This window comes from Nelusetta ayraudi, unplaced genomic scaffold (assembly GCF_046127955.1).
Source record: "Nelusetta ayraudi isolate G7.1 ecotype Tasmania unplaced genomic scaffold, CSIRO-AGI_Nayr_v1 ptg000060l, whole genome shotgun sequence".
NCBI lineage: Eukaryota > Metazoa > Chordata > Actinopteri > Tetraodontiformes > Monacanthidae > Nelusetta > Nelusetta ayraudi.
Window position 1 is genome coordinate 3,181,699 of NW_027466110.1, and position 22,490 is coordinate 3,204,188.

Sequence of the window (22,490 nt, forward strand, 5' to 3'; positions counted from 1 at the left end):
AATCCATCATTTCAAGTAATTTCTGTCTAATCTAAAGTTATAAAAAAAAAAAAATGCTTTTATTTACACGACTGCAATAAGTAATGGATGAACGAATGCAAATTACTCGAGAGCTTTCTGATTAGTCATCTTCCGCTGTTTCATACCCGCCACATTATGGTTAAAATAAACACCTCATAAAAAACATTTGTGTTCATGCTGCTCAGTTGGTTGACTGACTTAGGGTCAATGTGCAAACTGCGTCTCCTCAGATCGTCCTTTAACAGCTGGATCATTTTTCTTCCAGCGATGATCCGCCACCCGCCTGTCTTGTCTGTGTGCGTTATCGTTATCTTGAGTCGCGATATTCCAGACCCTTCAGAATCCTCTCCGATTCACCGACCCTGGCGTGTTCCGACTGCAAACCAGGCTCAGTCAGTACAGTGAAACTTTTTTTCCTTGCGTGAACTCCAGAGTTCAGGATCTCCAGCAACGCCGATGTCCTCAGAAAACTCCCAGAAGTCGCGTGGCAGAAGTCGTCCTAATCAGATTCCCTGAGCCAGCGGCGGGAGTCAGCAGCAGCAGCTCCACTCCAAACTCTCCCTGGATGTCTAAGCTCCTTATAATATCTCAAAAGCTCACGACAGCCGCTGTGTCCGCAGTCTCACCGGTCACCACCTCATGGCTCAACGTGTCGCGGCGGGAGGGTTATGTGTGAAACGTGACATCATGGATTATTTGTCACAAACGGCGGAACACTAAACACCAGGCCGGCCAGTTTGTGCGTTGGCCGCTCACTCTGTGCATGTCACGCGAGTTACTTTTCTGCTGTCGTTGTAATTGGCTTGTTTGTTTCGGCTGCTTTCTGAAATGCTTAGTGAGCGTTTTCTTTTTTAAATTGAATTTTTATTTGTTTGCCCCAAAGGTTTTGCGCTTTTGCAACTGTCATCCTGTTTACACAGTGTGCAAAACAGACTTTCATTGCCTGAAAAAATATGTTTTTAAAGATCGTAGCTGTGAGACGGTTTGTTTTCCGCCTGCTTTGCTTTCTTGGAGAATCTATCGTTTGGTTTTGTCTGTTTTGTTTTTTCCAACGTCTCAGTTTTAGCCTTGTCGTCTTTATGCATCTTTTTTGATAGATCGACTTTCTACTCAGAAGCAAAAAAAATGCTTCTCGTAACTTACCAATATGCTGCTGCTGTTCCTAAACGTGCAGAACATCATACAAACTGAATTTTACTGGCACCGACACGTTCGGTTTCTAAACTTACTTTAAAAAAAAAAGACCTATTCATCCTCTCACCGTGCGGCATTGTATCAAGGCATGACACTGTTTATTTTTCAAGCTTTTGATTATGCTTTTATAGAAGGCTCTCACTTTTAAAGGCCCACATTAATCCCAACCATTAAAATTCCTCGCTTTGCAAATCAAAGCCGGAGCCGCCTGCGGTAGAATTTTTCACACAGGGAGATTTGAGTTTGGTTCTCTGTGGTCATGAATGCCGTTAAGCTGTCGATGGAGCTTTGTGTTCCGGGGCCGTGAGCCGCACCTGATGTTTGTCTACATTTTTCTGGTCTTCCCGGGGGACAATGGCTGTTGCGCACATTTTAATCGTTCCCTCGCTTGTCTTTGCGTTGACAAGTGGACCGTTTATTTCTCTGAACTCTGAACACTGAACTCTGGAAAGTTGTTGCGAGGTCGCATTTTATGCTTCTCTCAAAGGGTTGCAGCCATTTTCACCTCTTAAAGATATTGATTCACTCTAGCTGGTATTTGCAGAGGTTGCACAATATTGTATACGACAAACAAAACGTGTTCCTCCATTTCTTCCAGGTAGTAAGGTGGAGCTAATTAAACGTGGAACTGTCCCTCTGAACTAGACTTTGCGTTGTCTGTTCGAATAGGTGAACTTTCTCATCTTTGCTTTATGTGTTGTCCCTTCTGACGCTGTTCAAAGCATCAGCCACATTTCTGTCAATTGCAGGGCTTGTCTTTGGGTTGTGATGGATATTTCTTCTGCCTCTGGCATTTTGAACAAATTGATCTGTTCACTTACGGAAGCGGAAATTAAAAATGACAGACAACTCATTCGTATCGCCAAGCTCTCTGGAAAGGTCACCTTTTTAAAAGGATCATTCGCCAAGAATTGTCATTGATTTTGCAACCGGCGGGATATTAAAAGTGTAGCTAGCTAGAGATCCATCTGCTTGAGTTTTTGGTTGCTTTTTTATATATATATATATTTTATATGCTCAGTGGTTCTCTATTGACAGATTAGAACTTGCTAGATGCCTATTTTCAAAGACACAGTGTGTTGGGTAACTGCTTCCTGCCACCCTATAGACCTTTATGGAGACTTATTGATAGCACCCCCCTGTTACAAACCAATATGTTGCCACTTTAAAAGGAATGACACAGTTTTCATGGCCGCTGCCACAACTTGGTACAACACCTCCTCCACAGCTAGTGTTTGTTTTTCAGTTTGGCTGCTGTGCCAAGAAGTCGAAAGACTCTAGAAGCTTTTGGGCCAAAGCTGGTGGTTGATTCTGTTTTGTAGAGTGGCGAAAAATTCTCATTGCTCATTGTTTCAATTGCGATCGTCTGACTTCTGTTATTTAGTTTTGTTAACCACACCCTAATATGATTTGAGAATAATGCAAATCAATATTCATGGTGCCTTTGTAGCACTGAATAGTGAATACTGATAAGTAAACGTTTGCATGCAAAAAATGTTAAAAAATTAAAACAAATTTGACTCAAGCAGGGTGAACGTGTCGCGCATTCTGAAGCACCAGTGTTCTGTGAGCAACACTGAGAGACCCGGTTTTCATCAGAACCCAGTCTGAAGCGGCGCACGTGTCCGACTTCTGCCTTCCATGGTGTCATGTGTACGTTTTATCAGCCAGTCGATGAATGAAAAAAGGGGAAAGAATTTGTGGAAAGGAGCCGACTGGAGGCTTCATGTGGGAATTCTAAACCTTGAAAGACTTTTTCAGGATTACAAAAGATTAAGTCAGAGAGAGAAAGAGGGGGGGGGGGACTATGTTTCAGAATGCATAATGCAGAGTGGGAGCGAATGAGTTTTTGCATTCAAACTCCCTTTGCAGGCCAAACTGAATATTTAATTCTGACCTTATTATTTTCTCTAGCAAAACAAAAATATATGAGGTTTAAAATTTGATTCAATATAAATGTTCAGCTCTCTTTTTTCTTTTTACTTCTGACTTACTTCCTACTTTGTTCACCTGGAACCAAACACCCCTACTCTGTCTATGTCACTTTTTTTTTCTTTCCTTCCAAGCACAAGTTCAAACTCTCCTTGTGTCCTCTGCTTCTTTCCGGCTCGCCTCCCTGTAATTCCCACCTCGGTGCAGCCAAGATTCATTGATTAATGCTACAGTAGCCGCCTTAAACAAACTGTCGTCTGCCGCATGGGGACCGAGTCTATTAGTTTTCCTGCATGCAGTTCTCTAATCCTGCTTCCCTTCTCGCCCCTTTACTGCTTTGCAGTACTTTGCTTATTTTGCAAGCCGTCCTTTAGAAAGCGGCCAACGCTGTGGATGCTGCGACTGGCTGAGCGCTCCGGAGGGGGCTGCCAAGATCTGTGACGAGCATCTGAGCGCCGCCTGTGCGCCTTGCCATGGGAGCGCTGGGGCAGAGCAATCGCTTTTTGTGCCCTTGATGAGCTCATCCGCTGGGAGCAGCCTTCAGAGATTTAGCCAAGGGTCCGTTCCCACTGTCCTCTCCGCCTCTGCTCTTTGGATGGAAGTAGCTATTATAGTTTAGTATCCAGATGGGGACGTGCTTGGCCCTCCCACTGAGTCATCGTCGCTTCCTCTACCTGCTCTTGTTGACAAGTCCAGCCCTCAATTTGCCATCAGTAAAACCGCAAAAACGCAGCTTCGGCTTTTTCCCCCCTTTTTTTTTTTATTAAGGCCAGAGTTGCATTGATGTCAGCCTTCCCCCGTCACTCCGTTGTCAGCGAACAGAGTTTTAATTAGTGGGACATTCCAGAGAGCCGGCCAGTGACGGACTGAGAGGGTGCAGAGAAGAGTCGAGTGTTTGTGGGCCGTCTGTCCTCCAGCTGAGGCTGCTGAAGATGAAACGCTTTGATTCTGCACTTCAGCGGGCCGGAGAGAGCCGCCGATCACCATGGTGATAAAATTGTTTGGCGGTGAACAGTAATTGGAGGAGAGACCTTGTTGCGCTAATGCACATCTTTATTACGCTCTCACGCAGACCATGTGCTCCGGTCCAAATGGAGAGCTGCTTTTGTCGTGTCCAAGTTTGTTTTCACAACGAGGTGCTGCAAACAGAAAAATATCTTTCCAGTTGTGTCTTCACTGGAGAATGTTTGGAGACATTCAAGCAGGCAGCAGACGGAACGTCCTTCAATGTATGTGTGTGTGTTTTTTATCGTTCCTCATGACATGATTGAGCGATGATGAGAGTGGAATTTGTATCGTGTATTAATCATGAGGCCAAAATAGCGCTGATTGCAAGTATAGTTGGCAGCAACGGGGAAACATCTGGACGGAAACTTTCTCTGATTGTCAGCTCCTTCTGTCTTTGTTAGAAAAAGACGGCGGTAATTAACCAACAACGCTTTGTGTGTGCAGCTCGCTTTGGCATCCGCTGTGTAGCTGTCAGCTCGAATATAAAGCAAAAAAAAGGGAAACACGTCTGTCCCGTCTCACGGATACTGTTGTTATTTTTTTGTCTCTCTGCCACGCTGTGTAACGTTAGCAAAGCCTCGGGCCGACTGCAAATGTCAAAGCCAAGCCGCTCCGTCGCTTCCGCGCGAGATGTTAAACACGCCGCAACATTCTCAACCCTGCCTGGAATTTCTTGCTCGCCGCTGATAGTGAACCTTTTGTTTGAACTATTTTTGTTTGTTCATTTTTTGTGTTCTCAGCAACCAGTTCTACCAAGCTGGAGGACCTGAGCTTTCTTGATGAACAGCGCAACACCCCGCTCCGGACCTCCATCCGCCTTCCCTGGCACAACACTGGAGGAAGGCCGCCTCAGGACTCCAAAGGTGTGACTTGCCTTTCTGTCAGTTGGAAATAATAGCACGTCATAAAGTAGAAAGTTCAAGCGAGGGAAAGCAGATTCCAAGTTCTTAGACTCCTTTTTTTTAAAAATAGTATTCCACCCTGGTAATCTAGCCCACATTTAAAATTAAACTCTGATGGCAGCGCGAATGGCTGTTTTCATCTTCAGGAGTGTCAGCCAGAGTCTCATCCATGTGTTAGAAGTCATGGAATCGGCGCTACTGTTTTTTCAGACTGTGCTTAAGTTCATACAAGGTTCAGCCCGAACCTCAGGCTAAAAGTTGGAATGCCGTCTCTTAATCTCTTATTTAGAGTCCAATTTAAAAACCAATGTTCGCAAGCAAAGTCTCATTAATAACCAGCGGCCCCTTACCAACAGCTTCTTTATGGACGCAACATAGACACTTGTTTGAGTCGCAGACGACGTGTGACGACATGCAAAATGATATTGCGCTTTTATTGGTTCAGCAGCCTAAAGCCTGGTTAAATGTTTAAAAGCCGAGTCACACTGTTGAAAGTCCCACAGTATGAATATTGAGCGAGAACATGAATAATTCTCTGTGACATCAATAAACGCTCAAACTGTTTAATTTGCTTTTTTTCACGACTCTTCAAACATTCGAGTTCGATCCAAAAGAATAATGTTCGTACTTCAGAGGACACATTTATAGAATCCAGTGCGTTTTATCCTAAGGAGAAGAAAAAGGCAACAGTGCAGCAGTCGCCTCAGTAATTCAGCCTGTGTTTGCATTATTTCCTGCAAACCGTCACTCCTACAGATTCATAGAATATATCCTTTATTTTGAAGCTGCTAACTTGTGATTTATTAAGAGTTGACCGAAGCGTAGTCCCTTGAAGGCAACTTGCTCAGTTATCAGTCACACTGATGTAGTCTAACTCATGGCTAATAAGGTGAAACACATGTCCAAGATAGATAGATAGATAGACAGATAGATAGATGTACTTTATTGATCCCAAATTGTGAAACTACACTGTTGCAGCCCTTAAAATAACAGTACAAAAATAAACTGTACTGTAGTTACAAAACTTCTCTTCCTGTTGCTGTCAGGAAGAGAAGCCCTGGTGGGAAGGTGTCGCTGCTTGAGACTGAAAAAGAAATCTGACCTGCGGGCTAATGTTGTTAGCATCGGGTGGTTTTAATGGTTCACAGACGAGCTGACCTTGTGGAGAGCCCTTGAGTGAACAGGGCTTCTGAAATCATGTTAGAGTTATAATGGACCACATGCTGGAGATTCCTCTGTGGAGCCTGCTGAACACCTTCGCTCAGTAGAAAATCCCAACTCACTCCTTGTTTTTCTTTCCTCCTGCAGCTCGTTTCACTCCCTACAAACCAGTGGACATCATGCTCAAGCCGCTGCTCTTCGAGGTGCCCAGCATCACCACAGACTCGGTGTTTGTCGGCCGCGACTGGTTGTTCCAGCAGCTGGAGGACACGCTGAAGGCCTCGGAGGGCGCCGAGAGTCATGGCGCCGTGGTGGTGGGCAGCGTCGGCTACGGCAAGACGGCCATCGTCTCCCGCCTGGTGGCGTTGAGCTGCCACGGCGGCCGCATGCGTCAGATCGCCTCCAACAGTCCCAGCGCCTCTCCCAAAGGTAATCTGCCACCACGTCCGTCACCTTCGTTGCTGTTAGCGCCTGCTAGCGTCTTTAACCCTCAATTCACACCGAAAGCATCCCAGTAGCATGATACCGCGGCGCTTTGGAAAAATACGCGACTGTTCTATTTTTCACTCTCGTGTTGCGATTGCGTCGATCGCAGCAGGTAGAATCGTTCATGCAGGAAGTCAATGATGTGAAAACATGTTGATTTTCATCAACTTGGAAACGCATTTGGTGTGAATTGGGGGTAAGAAGCTACCATGTTTTCTTTCCTACACCGCTCTAACTATTTTAAGACAGATGCTCCAATATGTCTTCATCTGCTCATTTTCAAAAAAAAAAAAAATTTCCTTCCATCTGTTTGGTTTTTCCAGGTGCTGGAGGAGCGAGTGCAGAGCTCCCCCTCAGCCAGCCGCCGCAGCCAACCCCGCCGTCCAGCGCTAACAACACGCTGAGGACGGGCAGCTGCCCGGGGACCCCCGAGGTGCAGCGACGGAGGGAGGAGGCTGTCAAACGCCTGGCCGCAAAGGTACGACTAAAGCCTGCCTGTCGGCTGTCAGAGGAAGCTGTGAGGTAGAAGGGAGGATTCATTTCACCTAATTCATTCGGCTGTATGTTCATTCTGAAGACGTCTGTAAAGCCTTTTGAATTTGTCAGCTCGTCCCCCCGACTGTCCGAAGTCTATGTAGAATTTTCAGACAGGTTCTTTAGACCCCCTCCCTATTGAGTGGCGCCTTCATTACAAGGATTTATATGGCGTGATGAGTTTTAGTATTCCAGAAATGCACCGCAGAAGACCCCAAATTGACTCCGCCGAGTAGATTTATGTTCAAATGTGTTTTGCGAGTGATTTACGGTTGTTGATATTTGTTTGCTGGAGATCCACACTGTGAAATATGGCCGTCCTGGGCAGTCCGCTGACACGGTGATCGATGGCGCCACCGTCGGTCCGTTCAGAGACCATTAATATGGCAGATTGATTCGAGAAGCAAAGGTTTGGCTCAGCGAACCCCAGAACCCGAGTTGTCAGCGTCGGTGTCCACAAACTTGAGATAAGAGCTTAGTTTGTGTTAACTCTGTGACTGAGCTGAGACGGTGCACGTCGAGGGTAACGACTTGCCATTTTCAGCTGATGATTTTTTATTTTTCCTCTGTTAGATTTGTGAATTGCATTTTTTTCGGCGTGTATTATCACATCAGAATTTGAGCAATGCTACAGTCGCCAACTACAAAAGATCTCACCCTGTCTCCTCTGGCTCTCATTTGTCACTGAGAAGTCAAGTACAAGTACATCAGATTTCTTTTCATCTAAAATAGTCAAAAACTTGATGATTGGGTTCTTTCAGCTGGCAAACAGGAGGAATAAGCACCTTGTGGTTCAAAAACAGGATTTACGTTGTGTTTTGTTTAATGTATTTCATCTGGTTCAGATCCTGACTTCTGCCTTCATGTCTTCTTTTATCTGCAAAACGAGGAAACAGGAAATAAAGGGCGTAAAAAAAAAAAATGTATATTGATCAGCTTCCAAAACGCAACTGTGGTTCATCTTTACATCGGTGCATCACCAGGATATGTCAACATTGGCGTCGAAGAGTAAAATAACTAATTAAGCTCTAGATTTGAGGAGCCATGAAGAAGCTCTCCAAGCCCTTTATCATCCTCGTCTCCGCTTGAGGCTGCTGCTGCAAGTTGAGTTGTGTTGCGGTTAATTTCGGTTGCAGGTTCTGACAGGAAAAATGCTTGAACATTTACAGACTTCTGTGTCGCTTTTGATCGCATCATTATCACAAGATCACAATCAGAATGCTAAAATCACGTAAGCCGGCTTGTAGCCCTGGGGCTAGCAGCGCTGCCAACTCATCAAACTGAGATGCAGGTAACACTCTTGTTAAATCACACTGACTGGGGATCTTACGGGAGGCTGCAGACACATAACTTCTCGCTATTGATCTTGACCTTCCCAAAGTCTTCACTGCAGCGGTGTAGTTGCGAGGCTCCGACGCCGAAGTTTCAGTGAAAGTAGACAGAAGCAATAAAAAGACAATCACCCTGCACGGAATATTGCATTTGTTCGGTCGAGAGCTCAGTAATTCTATCACTGGGTAGCAAGTGTGCAGTTGATTCCCTGCATTCCTTTTCTTTTAAACGCTACTTACGCGACCTCTCAGCCTCAGTGCAGAAATGTGGCCGGGGGAAAAACCGCTGCGCTGATGCAAGTGGAAAGACTTGATGCCGCCATGTGGCGCACAGCTCATTGATTTAAACCTGCGACGCTCCTCTGAATATCTACCAAAGCCCTTTTTCGTGAGGACTGTTTTCCAGCAGGCACGCTCACGTGGCCTGTGTTCCTGTGATGTGATGTGTGACGGCTGCAGCCACGTTCAGCTGTCCAACCCTCAGCCCCTTTTTTCATCACTGAATTAAAAGTGCTCGAATAACACAGACGCCACTGGGCCCTTCACTTTTTTCCTGCTCGTTGTGTTTTGGCGTCTGCTTCCTTGCTGTGACGCTGTTCTTTTTCAAATCATTTCTCAGCAGCTTATTCCTCATAAGAGCACAAGATGAAGATGGGTTGAGAACCACTTCAATTGCTCTGTCCCGATATGTGGAACAGATAAAATTACATTAAATGTGGTGCACCAAGCCTGTTCATTTTATCTTTTTTTGCATCTCGAAACTTTTGATTGTATTTGTGCTTCCCTGCTGCGTTCACTTGTCTTTGCTAAATGCTCTCTGGCCCACCGCCGTCTGTGACTGATTGCCTTTTAGCTTTGCACGCAAAGCTGAACTTCAGGAGGCCAGAAGTTCATGTTACCACCACGTGCCGTTGGCTACAGAGCCGTTGTTCCACCTAAATTACATTTTCTAATTTCCGACACAATAAAATTGTGTCTGTGGCCCATCAGTGAACTCAGGAAAAAAAGAATGTAGAGTTTCTCTCTTTTCCCTAGCACCGCTTTTCAGAAAGCGTGAGTTCTGGATATCGGGCCTTTGAGATCCTAGAGGGGCAGCCCAGTGTCTGTTCCAACCTCTGAGACCTCCTCAGTCACAGCTGCCTCCCAGAAATATGTGGGAGGTACAAGCCAGGCATTCCTAACAGCAAGCTTAAAACAGAGTTTCATGTAAACAGAGAGCTAAAGAGGCTGTTTTTCTCCAGTGGCTGGATGATCATTTCAGAACTTCAGCAGACACGTTGATTCAGAGCTTGTTGTGTTATCTCACATCTCTAAAAAGACATCAAATGCTTGTGTATTTATTGACCTGGTTGTTTGTTTTTTTTTTAACAGCACAAGGATTGACAATTGACAGTTTCGTTCTACGTTTTTTTCAACTGCTTTGACTGAAATTAATTGAAGCCCCCTGATGTGTCTCGGTGCTTTAATAACCGTTCTGTGCCTCTGTCTTCCAGGTTGTGGCCTACCACTACTGCCAGGCGGACAACACGTACACGTGCCTCGTGCCGGAGTTTGTACACAGCATCGCCGCCCTGCTGTGCAGGGCGCACCAGCTCATGGCATACCGGGAGTTGCTGCTGAAGGAGCCCCACCTCCAGAGCATGCTCAGTTTGCGCTCCTGCGTGCAGGACCCCATGGCAGCTTTCAGAAGGGGCATCCTGGAGCCGCTCGCCAACCTTCGGAAAGGTAAAAAAAAAAAAAAATCTGAATCTAATAAAAAGCTGTCGTGATGAATTTTTTGAGCCCAACGTGTCGCAGGAACGCTGTCGGTAAGCTTTTTTTTTTTTTTTTTCTATTTGCAGAGCGGAAGATCCCCGAGGAAGACCACATCATCTTGATCGATGGGCTGAACGAGGCCGAGTTCCACAAGCCCGACTACGGAGACACGATTGCGTCCTTCATCACCAAGATAATTGCCAAGTTCCCCCCCTGGCTGAAGCTGGTGGTCACCGTCCGGGTCAATTTACTGGTGAGGAAGAGCTGGTTACTGCCACAAATGCACTTTAAGGGTTTTTTTTTTCCTCCAGAACAGTCTTAGAACTATAGTTCTCTTACTTATAGTTGTCAAACTCAGAGCACCAAACAGTCTTTTTGTCAGCTGAATCTGTTCAAGTAGGGACTGAATCGTCAGTGACCTGCGAATCAAGGCAGCTCGGTGAGAAAGCAGCAGTCAGTCACTGGGAGCTGACAGGCTCCGAGCAGGAAGTGACACCAAGTCGACCGGTTACAAGGTTGTCAGTGACCTGTGATGAACTCACGCTGGAAACTGCGGCAGCTGTCTGACAAACTGATCTGCTTTGTGGAGATGAGACTTGGGAGTCCAGAGTTACATTGTGGTATCAGACTGACACCCCGCAATTCAAAATTAATTTATGCTGCAGCCAGACTGTCAGTCCTCAGCGGACCACAGACCGATTTGGTTCATGTTGAAGCTTCTTGGATGATAAATTGAAACAAAGACATTTTGTACTACGCTGCTGTGTGAGTTATTTAATTTGTTGAGATATTTTTTTTTGGGGGGGGGGCTCCTAGAAGTCTCAGCCGACTGCACACAATCCAATTTGCTTGAATTAATTATTTGAAAGTGACTTTAGGTGGTTCTCTGATTGAATGTCTGATTGAAAGATTTGAAATCTTTGTCTAGTTAACCACATTACAGCCAGTTAGAATCAGTGGGAAACTCAGGATGTAGCGTCAGGATCATCACGGCTTCCTGAAGAAATGGAAAAAAAAAAAAAAAAAAAAAACAATGCACAGAGATAATTTCCAATGAATCTTGTTGACTGTGATTTTTCCAGTTCAGGGACTTGCCGCTTATTTTGATACACACTTTTGCATGCTCTGTGTATTTGTGTGTGTCTGCGTGTGTGTGTGTGATTTCTTGCCGTGGTGAGGTGCAGAAAGGTCTTATCTGGCCGAGGAAATGTTTCTGCACCCTCAGTCATGCTGAGGTTTGGAGGATTAAAGCGCATTGATTTCTGCAGCCTCCAGGACACAGATTGAAATGTGAGCCCTGGCTCAGACCCGTGTTGGAAGTGTCACTGTTGACTGCCTGCACCTCCCGCCGCCACCACACCACCGTTATTACACCCTCGGAACACCTGCCACTCCAGGGCTCCTTCCCCCATCTGCTAGTTAAACTGTCTGGTCCAGCCAGGCCTTTGTGTCCTTCCACAAACACCTCAAGGGAATTTCAGCAAATTAATGCCAAGGCAAAATAATCCCAATTAGCTCATTAGAGCTGTTTAGAAGTATCTAGAAGTGTCTAAGTGGCGGGCCGGATTCAAAAGCTAAACGGGACGCATTTGGCCCCCGGGTCGTAGTTTGCCCATGCCTGGTCTACAGCATGATACTCAAGAGGGAAAGTCTACCACAGTGCACCCGACATAGCTTTCGCACGTGCTCAGTAAGTCAGCATCTGTTCAGACTTGCTGTGGGAGATCGTTTGGCTTTCACGAGAGGGGTAATTGGTTTGGAATGTAACAAAGCAAGACTTTCCTTTTTGTGGACGGCCTGACACTGTGGTAGTGGGCAGAGAGAGAGAACAGCTCTTCAAGTTGGAAATGAAAGAAATATCAAGTATGAAATAGGAGTGAAATCTCACCCGCCCTCCTCCTCGCCTTCTTCTTCTTCTTCCTGGTCTCAGCTTGAGGCTATCGGGGGGATCGAGTTGCACTGTGGCTGATGGATGTATCGGGTTGTGACAAGGAAAAGATTATTTGTAATGTATATGTGTAGGATACACTACACTTTCATTACATTCCTTCAGAGTATTGTGTGCAGTGACGAGGCTGGTCAGGCTTGAATGTAAACCGCCGTCTGATTGTTTTTTGTTTTTATCTGCAGAGTCGTGCAGTCGCTAAGATGGTTTTTTTGGTTTCAACTGGAAACATTTCCCACAGTGGCAGTTGTTTGATCTGGTACGGCAGCTTGGAAGGGTGCTTGTTTCACAGTGTTTTTTGGTAGAATGGATCTCGAGTGTCGGTTGTAAATTATGGCGTGAGAGCGCGTCGGGAAACCCGGCGGCAGCTAAAAAAAAAAAAGAGGAAAGATGGAAAGGCCGGAAAACAGAATCCACCAAACCCGCATGTAACGTTGTCTACGCTGCTCCTCCTCTTCCTCAAGGAGATCGCCAGCCTCCTGCCCATCTCCAAGATCTCCCTGGACGACTTCGCCGACAACAAGGAGATCAGTAGCGACCTCAACGCGTACATCCAGTACCGCGTCAACGGCAGCAAGGACATCATGAGCAACATCAGCCTCAACGGCAAGGCCGACCCACTCACAGTGGGCAAGCTGAGCAGCCACCTGGTCTCCCGCAGCCAGGGCTCCTACCTGTACCTCAAGCTGACCCTGGACCTGCTGGAGCGGGGCCACCTGGTGATCAAGAGCGCCAGCTACAAGGTGGTGCCCGTCTCCGTCTCGGAGCTCTACCAGCTGCAGTGCAACATGAAGTTCATGACCAAGTCGGCCTTCGAGCGCTCACTGCCCGTCCTCAACGTGGCGCTGGCCTCGCTGCACCCGCTGACCGACGAGCAGCTCTTCCAGGCCGTCAACGCCGGCTTCGCGCGCGGCGAGCTGCCGTGGGAGGACTTCCAGCAGCGCGTGGAGCTGCTCTCCTGCTTCCTCATCCGCCGGCGGGACAAGACACGCATGTTCTGCCACCCGTCCTTCCGCGAGTGGCTTGTCTGGAGGGCCGACGGCGAGAGCACCGACTTCCTCTGCGACCCCAGGTTAGTGTTTCTGCCCCTCGTGGGGGTGTGGGGGGGGTGGGGGTGCGGCAATTTAGCAGCAGTGTGAGATGGCAGCGAACTACCAACCCTACATACATATAAGAACCGTTCTATCGGCAGGAAAACCAAATTACTTTTTATTTATGTATTTATGGGCTGTATGTTAAGCTTTTACTGCTAGAAAAATCACAAATCAGACAACGGATTTCCCACTGAACCTTTAAGGTTGCCGGCTGCCTTTACAGGAATCACATGCCGGCGGTTCATCTCCTCAGTTCTCTCATGCAACAGTAAAGTTATGCCTCAAACACGCCATACACTGTGATGATAATTATATAGCGGCAGATGAAGCGTGATTGTAGTCAAAAAGAGATTGGTGGTTGTTGATTGCAAGAATGTTTTTTCCTGCTCCCTGAGCGCATCAGAGTCTGCGTTTAAAGAACTCAGTGTGGTCCCGAACCCCCTCATTTATTATTGGCGGGACAATCACGAAAACTGACAAGAGGGACGTCGAGTAAAAACGAAAATCAGACAGTGTTACAATCGATAACTAAAGCATGACTCATCTCCAAGTCCGGGAGGAAATGAGCTTTGTGAGATTCCAGGAGTTGTTATCATTTCATCCACCCCCCCCCCTCTATTAAAAAAACAAAGCAAAAAAACAAACTTTGCAGTTTGGGAGATTTTCTAAGGTGGAAATTATTCTTTGAAACAGTTCCCAGGAAGTAGACTGTGTGGACTCGTCTGGCTGCACTCCCTAGAAAAGTATCGTCACTCCCAGGCAGGTGTGTCAGACTCCATTCGACAGGCGTATCTGTTTTTTAGCCTTTGGCCACTTGTAATTCAGAGCAATCACGCCGACATTAGAGACTTCAGTCATCGAGGCTTAATAAATCAGCTGATGTCACTTGACTCGCTCTTTGTCTTCCCTGTTGCCTGGCAGCGTCACCTCTGCTCACGCACGGCGCCGTCTGTGGAAGTGGACCAAATCTGAACTTCATATTCTGGTCATTCACAGCCTGCCAACTCTGTCATTTATTAAAAAAAGGAAGAAAAAAAAGCTGTGTCTGTCTGGCACAGCAAATGCACATGCAGACAAAAGTGGTTGCAGCACTGTGGGTGTGTGTTTGCGTCCCTGGGCACGAAGCAGAGAGACATTTTTTAAACATATCAAATTGATCTGCAGTCATGCATGTACTTTTAATGATGTTCTGCACAGGCAGCGGCAATTAATGCCAGAGTGCCAAGGTGTAGGGAGGGAAGGAGACGGCGCTCTCGTCGCTCGGCACCCAGGTGGATTCTCTGTGACAAAGCAAAAGTCTCTCCGCTTTTGTTTCTACCTCAGGACTGGACACGCTCTCATGGCTTTCATGCTCTCCCGCCAAGAGGGGAAGCTGAATCGGCAGCAGACTATGGAACTGGGACATCACATCCTCAAAGCGCACATCTTCAAGGTAAAGGGTTGCGGCGGCATTGACGTCCAAGTGTAACGTATTGTTAGAGTGGAGTTCAGCGCGAGGTAAGGTACACTGACTGCTGTTTCACCCTGTTTGTGTGTTTATTTGTGTGCAAACAGGGTCTGAGTAAGAAAACAGGCGTGTCATCCAGCGTCCTGCAGGCGTTGTGGATAAGCAGCAGCGCCGACGGTCTCTCTGCAGCCTTGGCTTCCCTCCGCAATCTCTACACGCCCAACGTCAAGGTAAGAGACATTTTTCAAAAAAACTGCATCTAACGCGCTCAGATCACATCGCTGATATGTTTGTATTGAGATTTAACATCCTCCAGAGTCCTCCTGGAACACTTTTAGCACCCATAAAAAAAAGTCCAGGACTGTTCTGTGCTACTTCTTCTTCTTCTTCACGAGTTGCGGATACAAATAGAGCTTTACACCAAGAAACTCTTGATCGGTGTGGTCATCACAGGCTTGACTGATTTATCTTGCTCACATTGATTCATCAACTTGCCTCAGCGCTGCCTAGTGCACATGTGTGAAAGCAGTTCCATTCTCACAAAGGCACAAAGTACAAAGTACAGCGCTTTTTTTAAATACATCTAGATAACTGTTATTTTTTAATGTTTGTTATATCTGTATTGGTTTTTCAATTTAATGAAGACGAAAAACCAATTTAAAAAAAAGATGTAAGACTAGATAGGTGTTATGATTAGCGTTTGATTCATTTCTTGCAAACACATTCAGACTTGTTTGTAGGAGCTGTCTCTCCTCAGACACCCTTTTGTTTGGGAGCCTTATTGAGACGGAGGGCCACAGTGAGTTAGTGAACAAGCATTCGGAGTGTTCAAATTGTCAGAAATGAGGCTCAGAGAATAAAGGCAGCTCTGAGGCAAAACAAACAGGCTGAGAGAATGATGAGACGTTTATGCGTGAGACAGTGGGCAGATTGTGGTCCAGGATATTGATCCAGTGTGTACCAGTATGAAGGGAAAGGGTTTGTGGAGTTAAAAGGTTGGACAGGATCAATAAAGGACAGAAGGTCAGATAAAGAGACAGTCTTCACCATATAGACATCGATTGAGGTGGGAGTCAGTGTGATACAATGTTGAAGTTATTCCATGTGTATTACTTCCACATCATGGGCAGGCAGAAAGTCCAACGAAGCATCAGTTTTAGCAGGACATGGATGGCTATAAACAAAGGGCTAAATATGCAGTTTTTATGATGGTTTATCAAGTTAAGATAATTAATCTTGACAACGTAATTAAAGATCATTAGGTGCCGTTCCCCTAGATGCCCTTGATGAATTATATGAAATTTAGATCTGAAAATTAACAGTTCCACTACTCTGCCTACTGCATTTGTTTTCAGGATGGGCATTAATGTATTCTAAGTTGAAGCTAAATTACTGTTTCTTAAAAAAATGTTTCAGGTCTTCAGTGTTTCATACTCACCATTGTCTTTTTGAGAGCAATCAGACTGAAGTATGACTCACTCAAGTGTCGCAGCATCATTCAAAGAGACATTTGCAGAGTGACCTTGTTCTCTCCTCGGGGGGAAAAACAGAGAATTGCTGCTAATTGACTTCACAGTGAATCCAACAAATAGCGCACAGTTTCATTTCCTGTCATCGGATACTCATTTGGCTCGGCGGTCCTGTTGGACTCCACTTCTTGTGATTGATTCCCTCATCCTGGAAGAGAATAGCACACTTAGTAATTGCTCTCGGCAGAATGTGACCACTTCATTTCGTGGGTGACCTTTGCTCGGAGAAAAATCTCAAGAATGGGTTGGAGAGTGATGGGCGAGGCTCTGAAAAAGCAAGCTCGGAACGAGTGGAAATCGCCGTGCATTTGAAGACCTCGGCACTGTGTAAAAAAAAAAAAATAATAAAGTCATAAAAGGTGCTGTTTAATACTTGAAAACCTGATAATGGCTAAACCTGTTCACCCCTGGATAATAGCTCTTGCTGTCCTTTACTTCAAATGCCATTTCGTTCTTAATCCACAAATCTGTGCAAATTATTCATCACGTCGTCTAACAAACGTTTCAATTTAACCTCAAATATATCGTTAATTTGCTTTTCTCCACTCATGCAATATTTTAGCTTTTCCTTAAATATTGAAAATGTCAAATAAAATGTTTAGATTTTATTCTTTCTCCATTTCATGTACCAGATCATAGCTACAAAACTATTATAATACTACAGTGTCTTGTTTGGCACAGTAAAATGTGTCACCTTGAACCAGCATCACAGTCATTTTGTCCAACACCGCTGTCTCTGTTTGCGTTCCCCTCCCCCCTCAACCAGGTCAGTCGCCTGCTGATGCTCGGAGGGGCCAATGTCAACTACCGCACGGAGGTGCTGAGCAACGCCCCGGTGCTGTGCGTCCAGTGTCACCTCGGCCACCAGGAGATCGCCGCCCTGCTGCTGGAGTTCGGCGCTAGCGTTGACGTGGTGTCCGAAAACGGCATGAGCCCCCTGTGCTTCTCGGCCGCCGCGGGACACTTGGGACTCGTCGTGCTGCTCTGCAAGCGAGGGGCCAAGGTGAGGAGGGGCCCTGCTAAGACCCGTAGGACTTATTAAACGTGACTGCGATACTGGTTCGAACTACAGAGACGTTCTAGCAGCTTTAGTAGCGCTGCAAAAAAAATACATCTGTGGAAAGGTAGCTTGTATTTTAGCTTCATTCAAAACTCAGGATAGCAGATTTAGCCCTCTGTTTGCAGCCTGCCTCAAGAACATGTGAGCGTCCTGCTGAAGGTTATTCAGTGTTGTAGCTTCCACATATTTGGCCCAAATGAGTAAGTAACAATGACTTTCGGCCTTAAAAAAAAAAAAAAAAAAGCCCTTTATGACATCACAAAGGGATCCATGGCAGTACCTTGTGCTTTAACTTGCTCGTTCTGAAAGTTGGAGCAAGCTGCGGTATCACTGACACCTCAGGAGTTGAACGCAGGACCTTTCAACATCCCTGTTACCACAGGTTTTGGAGTTTCATACATTCTGTAGTTTCGGTTTGTCTCGTCTCAATAGACGTGACCACTTCTCATTGCGCGTCCTCCAGGTCGACCACGTGGATAAGAGCGGCCAGTCCTCGCTGGTCCACGCCGCTCTGCGTGGACACTCGGAGATTATCCAGTACCTGCTGGATCTGGAATGGAGCGCCGAGGGACATCAGCAGGACTGCGCTCTGAAGAACAAAGCTCTGCAGCAGGCTTTCATTGCAGCCTCCAGCATGGGACACACGCAGGTCTGACTGACACACACTCACTCACTCACTCACACACACGCATGCACATGCTTCACTGTGCCTGAAATCAACCTTGCGCAGCCTCCTTGTAGAAAGAGAAGAAAATGTATACCCACTAAGATTTTTATAAAGACACTCAAGCTCAGGGATCAAGCTCAAGAAAATGATTCTCGGGCGAGATTTGCAAAGCACGGACAGGAGATCAGATAAATTCCGAGCACAGCTTGTTCTCAGCGACGATAACTTTGGCTTCAAAATGTAACTCGGCCTTGTAGGTCTAAAGGTGTAATTCTGGAATTGATCGCTAATGCAGCACCCGCAGCTGCCCAGGTGAGATACAGACTCTCAAGGTTTAACTTTGGCTCCCTCATTAGCTGGAATGGAGGCCTCGGGCCAAGCTCAGAATAACAAGGCTGAGCCAAGACCAGCGGCCCGGCCCTCGTCTGGAGAGGAACCCGGTTAAAAATCTACCTATTAATCAGCCCGGACTCACGGAGCGTCGCAGCAGCTGCTCTCCAGTCTGCAGGAATTCACTTACTGTAGGATAATTTACCCAGGAATTGATGTTTCTTTGTTTGTTATTCTGCACACAAACTTTGTTTTTCTCTTATTGTTTTCCCACAGGTCTTGGAAGGTGCATTCGGTGACTCGCCATTAATCTGAGTTTGTGCTTTGGCAGGTTGTGAAGGGCTTGCTGGCATTAAAGAACGAGCACGAGGTGCAGCTTGATAGCCACGACACTCTGTGGGGGGAGACAGGTACGTGTTTTTATCCATTATTTTGCATCACACGGCCCACTAATGTTACCTCTCTGCTGGCTTAGCATTCAGTGCAGCAGCTCCCAGGTCTCCCGCTGCACACAAATGCTTCCCGATGCAGATGCTGCCTGCCCTAAAATGTGCGTGCAGTACTTAACAAACTCTGGTCCATATTTTCCCATTCACCTATTTTTATTCCTTCATGTGGGTTTCTGCTCCAGAGTTTGCAATTTATTTCCATCATGCTTGTGGATTTTTGCCTCTGTCTCCCTTTTGAAGTTCCATCTGTTGTATTTACTGCCGGTCATGATTCTCAGATGTGTCTCTGCAGAGTAAGATTATGGATTTTCACTTGCTTCTTTTCCCTCCCCATCACCCCCCCTGAGATGTTTCTCTTTGGTTAGTTTGTGTTTCTTCGTTAATAATACAGTCTGCACACGCTTTCATCTGCAATTTTTTTGTTTTTGTTGCTCATCGTTCTTTTAAGTGGTGGGAACAACCCACATCTGAAAAATCTAAAGAAAGAAATTAACAAATAAATACATTTCTTAACCAACACAGCTGAACTCATTGCTCCTCAGACCATAAAAAATGACTTTAACAGACAAGTGATCCACTGCTGAAGATGTTCAAGATGTCCACCTCTCCTTATCCGTCCACTGTGTTTGACGCTTTGATAGCGGAGAAGATTAGATGGGCATCAGTTGAGTAATAATAGTCTCTTTTGTGTGAGTGTGTCAGAGGTAGGTCCACTTGATTTAGAGGCTGCAGCTGTAAAGTAGGCCAGCCTGCTAGCAGGGGGAGCGCTGCAGAGCTGCAGAGCTCCAGACCTCGTTCCAGCCCCAGGACACTGAGTCGTCCTTTTGTCCCAACAGGACTTTGTCAAACTTTTTTTTATTTTTTTTTATCTCTCTCTCTCCCTCCTCTGATATGAGAGTCTTGTTCTGAACTCTTTGAACCCTGCCCCCCTCCACCACCACCACCCCCAACCCCTCCGCTCCCTGTCTGCAAATAACGGCATCTTCACCTCCTCTCGCCAGTCTTTCACTCTCTCAGCAAAGGTGGCAAAAGTATTCACATTCAGTAAAAGTACAAGCACTGATTCAACTCCTTTACTCAAGTAAGAAAATGCAGGTTCTTAAATTTACTTAAATGAAAAGTAATATATATTTTGTGGCCATTAATGAAACAATACATTTGTTGATAATTTTGCAAAAATGAAAAACTGAGCAGACCAGAGGTCTTGCATGAGGATGTTGATTGATGTTTACACTTTTAATTATAATAAGCAATCTTGTTTTCCGCATTTTTATTTTTCCCTGGACTAAAACCACCCGAAGCTGAGGTACTCTAGAATAATCTCCCTCTAAAATATGATCCAGTTTTATATTAAACTACACAACAGCATAAGTCAAATAGCTCCACTTCAAGTAACTAAAACTACTAAATATATTAATTACTTTGAACACTTTTAAACACAGCAGCAACAAGCATGTTTTCCCAATGCAAGGAGTAAAAAGTACACACATTTGTGTACAAATGAGGAAGTAAAAGTCAAAAAGTCGACCGTAAAATAAATACACGAGTAAAGTACAGATACCTGAAAAATCTACTGTAACAAAGTATTTGTACTTCTTTACTTCCCACCTCTGGCTCTCAGTTCACTAAGTGGATGTTAAACTGCAGCCTTGTGTGTCTCCCGACACTATCAAATATTGATTCCCCGCTGGCCGAGGGAAAAAGCGGCGACGTTTTGTCAAAATGTGTCTGCGCTCATCACAGCCGCGACCATTGCGGGTTGACGATGCGTCACGTCGCTGGCGAACAGAACCTCCCATCGTGTTTATCTCACGGCTGTACAGCAAACACCGGCGGCGATTTGCAACAAGCTGATCCGCCTTTAGATCCTTCTCCTCTGGCTCGCCGTGCAGATTTTTAATAACGTGTCCAGGTAGCAGCCGGAGCTCCTGCAGCACAGAATACCAAACACCACCCGCACCAGCACCAGCACCACCGGGCTGCTGTACCTCTGAAACCCGGCCATTCATCTCCCAAATAATTATCTGATAACGGCCGGGGCCTCCGCCAGCGTTTAGAGCGGGGGAGGGGTGGAGGCGCTATTACTTCTCAATGCAAATATGGCCAGCGCGCTCCTTTATTTAGACAGTGGCCGTTTCCTATTCCACGTCTGTGTGTACTTTGTCTTTTAAAATCCCCTCCCAGGACGTCGCCGCTCCCCTGCTTATGCAGAGGAAGGTAGTTTAACTACCCAGAGTTGTGGACACATTGCATGAAAGCAGCCAGTTCCAGTCGGCGTCGTCTGTCGGAAGAAGAAGAAGGAAAAAAGATATCATTGCACCTCAGCAGCAGTTACTGCTGCGGGTGGAATGTTTTTTTTTTATTGCTCGTTTTCCCTCTTGCTGCCGCTCCTTGTTGTTGTTGTTGTTGTTGTCGTCGTCGTCGACGCAAACGAGCGCCCGCGACGCTGCCGCACACCATCTGCCAGAGGTTGTTGTCGTGAAACCCGAGAAGAGTTACACAACTCGGCTTTGATTATGTTTCTCAGACCAGCCGGCCGCCGTGCGGGTCTTGACCTCGGAGCAGCTCAGGACGAGACGCTCGATCTCTGTTCGCTCTCTGTTCGCTCTCCGTTCCTCAGTGGAGTTTCAAGTCCAGTCCAACGTTAAATTGAGTCCCACCAAACATTCTCATCTGGACGTCGTCCCCGTTTTAGGGTTCAACATGAAAGCAGTCGGATTTCCTAATTTGTTGAAGGCAGCAGTTGAAGCCTTGGAAGTGTTTCTGTGTCTTTTCTCCCAAACGCCCTCAGTACAGACGCACAAAAACACTACAAGGAAATGAAGATGTACTCGTACGATGTGTGTTGACCGGCTGCCTCGAGATCATACAATTTTTTTTCTTTCTGACATATTCTTTGAAGTTGTCTTGACTTCCCCGTACGGCTCTTTATAGTGTTGTTGTTTTTGTCGTCCTCATGTAACCCCGACCAGCAGCTCAGATTTCACCTCGAACATCTCCTCCTTTCATCTTGCCACTTTTTCCCACTATTTCTCTCTTGATGTACGATTCAACCAACGTGTGATCCAACCAACCAGGTTTGGGTTGAGGTCAGGCTCAGCTTGCTCAGCTTGATCGTGACAGACAGAAAGTGGAGCTCTCCTCCCCTCCTTAGACACATTTTTTTTTACGTCTTTTTTAGCAGATGGATGCATGAGGTGCATCCAAAGGATTTCGGGAAACGTTCCAGCTGGCATTCCGGGTTCGTCCGTGTGCTGAAGCTGATGTCACTTTCCTGAAGTGGCCTCTGGGCACCGGGAAATGGCTTCCCGCTGCGCTGCACAGCTCGGACTGCAGGGACAAATTGGTGCATTCGACATTAAAAATAAAACCCCTCCGGGGCTCTTGTCATATTGTACACAAGGTTCCTCTGTTTCTCTTTCACTTTTACAAAGTGAATGCCAGCGTCTCCGCCTGCATCGAGGGCGCAGCGGGAGCTGCTATTTGTGGGTTTGCTCAGGTGCCTGTAAAGAAGTCGGCTCTTTGTTCTCCCCTCCAGTGACACACAGCTGTGTCTTTCCACTTTTGAGACGTTTTCTTTTGTCGGAGGACGGTTGTCTGAGTTTGGTCCGGACATCACAAACACTTTTTGACTGAATTTAGTCC

At 46.1% G+C, this 22,490-nt stretch overlaps 1 protein-coding gene across 2 annotated transcripts in view; it reads left to right on the plus strand.

The window, feature by feature from the left end:
* The window catches only part of tanc1b (tetratricopeptide repeat, ankyrin repeat and coiled-coil containing 1b), a 78,795-nt gene that overhangs the window by 47,665 nt on the left and 8,640 nt on the right, over positions 1-22,490 (plus strand). For both annotated transcript variants that reach the window (XM_076039699.1, XM_076039700.1), the window contains 11 exons: positions 4,896-5,018; positions 6,366-6,647; positions 7,028-7,182; positions 10,063-10,294; positions 10,411-10,577; positions 12,734-13,341; positions 14,687-14,795; positions 14,918-15,040; positions 17,106-17,342; positions 17,863-18,048; positions 18,728-18,806. In XM_076039699.1, the coding sequence (XP_075895814.1) occupies positions 4,896-5,018; positions 6,366-6,647; positions 7,028-7,182; positions 10,063-10,294; positions 10,411-10,577; positions 12,734-13,341; positions 14,687-14,795; positions 14,918-15,040; positions 17,106-17,342; positions 17,863-18,048; positions 18,728-18,806 (2,301 nt within the window). The remainder of the gene's footprint in view (positions 1-4,895; positions 5,019-6,365; positions 6,648-7,027; positions 7,183-10,062; positions 10,295-10,410; positions 10,578-12,733; positions 13,342-14,686; positions 14,796-14,917; positions 15,041-17,105; positions 17,343-17,862; positions 18,049-18,727; positions 18,807-22,490) is intronic.